This window comes from Engraulis encrasicolus, chromosome 4, assembly GCF_034702125.1.
Source record: "Engraulis encrasicolus isolate BLACKSEA-1 chromosome 4, IST_EnEncr_1.0, whole genome shotgun sequence".
NCBI classification, from domain to species: Eukaryota; Metazoa; Chordata; class Actinopteri; order Clupeiformes; family Engraulidae; genus Engraulis; species Engraulis encrasicolus.
Window position 1 is genome coordinate 3565001 of NC_085860.1, and position 1501 is coordinate 3566501.

Consider the following 1501-nt stretch of genomic DNA (forward strand, 5'->3'; position numbering starts at 1 on the left):
TGTGTGTGTGTGTGTGTGTGTGTGTGTGTGTGTGTGTGTGTGTGTGTGTGTGTGTGTTTTGTCAGAAAATGTTTTGAAAATATGTGATACTGCAGGGAAAAAGTGTTTTATTATGTGTTTAAAGGTGCAGAGTGGCCAGAGTAGGTATTGTAACCTATTGCCTATTGTCAAATTTGATCTTTCCGTGAATATTTATTAAGTTATGAAGAAATATTTACCAGTATGACCAAAGCGCAGTAAGTTTTGCAGCTAAAATGGTCTTTTTCACAAAATTCTAAATGGCAGACGTGTACAAGATCCACCTTTTTTTCCAGTCATAATGAATACTTATTTTTGATGGTGGTGGTAAGTATTTAAGTATTTGTAAATGGACAGCAAGACTTCTGGAAATAAACTACTGTACTAAAAATACTAAACAGTGCACCTTTAATGATTATATAGCCTAGTCTTCATTGTATGTGTTTAAGTGTGTGTAAAACAGGTTTCCTATAACCAATCAACTGCATCCTCATAGTAATGTGGATTGGTATTAACGATAGCGCTCGGAATATTCTGAATATTTGGTTCCTAATGCATACTGACCTATAGTGTGTTTGCATGTTGTTTCTGTGTGTATTCTGTTTCTACCTGTGTTCAGAACGAGGTGGTAACATGTCAGAGGAAGACGTGTGCTAAGCAATGCACCCACCCAGTGAGGACGCGAGACTGCTGCCCGGTGTGTGAGGGCTGTGTGTATGACGGCCAGGAGTACACGCATAAGCACACCTTCACACCTCGCGGCCGCCCCTGCGACAGGTGTGTGTGTGTGAGCGGGAGTGTGACCTGTAGCCCTCGCACCTGCCCCGTGCTCTCCTGCTCCAACCCACACACACCACCCGGGCAGTGCTGCCCTGAATGCAGAGGTAAAACATAGTGTGTGTGTGTGTGTGTGTGTGTGTGTGTGTGTGTGTGTGTGTGTGTGTGTGTGTGTGTGTGTGTGTGTGTGTGTGTGTGTGTGTGTGTGTGTGTGTGTGTGTGTGTGTGTGTGTGTGTGTGTGTGTGTGTGTGTGTGTGTGTGTGTGTCCATATAATACCAAAATGAATATGTTGTGGTTGTCTTTTTTTATTCAGTGTGCTCGCAGAATGGGGTGGAGTTCATGGAGGGCCAGACATGGAACCCCAAGAATGACCCATGCCAGAAGTGCACATGTGCGGTAAGTAGAGAAGAGCTTTAAAGAAAATACATTATACTGTACATACATAAGTGCAAGCCCATTCATAATGCTTTACCCTCACTCCCTAAGAATAAGGCCACAGCTGCCCGTTACGAATGTTAGGTAGCAAAGAGACATGAACAGCTATCAGGTCGTTGCGTACAACCGCATTGCGCCACTGGAGCTGCAAATCTATGCCAGCTATTCATATAGTAATGTCTGTACCCAGCATTTGACAAACACTGTGTGTGTGTGTGTGTGTGTGTGTGTGTGTGTGTGTGTGTGTGTGTGTGTGTGTGTGTGTGTGT

The 1501-nt window shown here is 43.9% G+C and overlaps 1 protein-coding gene across 1 annotated transcript in view; it reads left to right on the forward strand.

The window, feature by feature from the left end:
* kcp (kielin cysteine rich BMP regulator) overlaps positions 1-1501 on the forward strand; it is an 89389-nt gene that overhangs the window by 54703 nt on the left and 33185 nt on the right. The window contains exons 35-36 of the mRNA XM_063196335.1: positions 638-902; positions 1111-1193. Coding sequence (XP_063052405.1) covers positions 638-902; positions 1111-1193 — 348 coding nt within the window. The remainder of the gene's footprint in view (positions 1-637; positions 903-1110; positions 1194-1501) is intronic.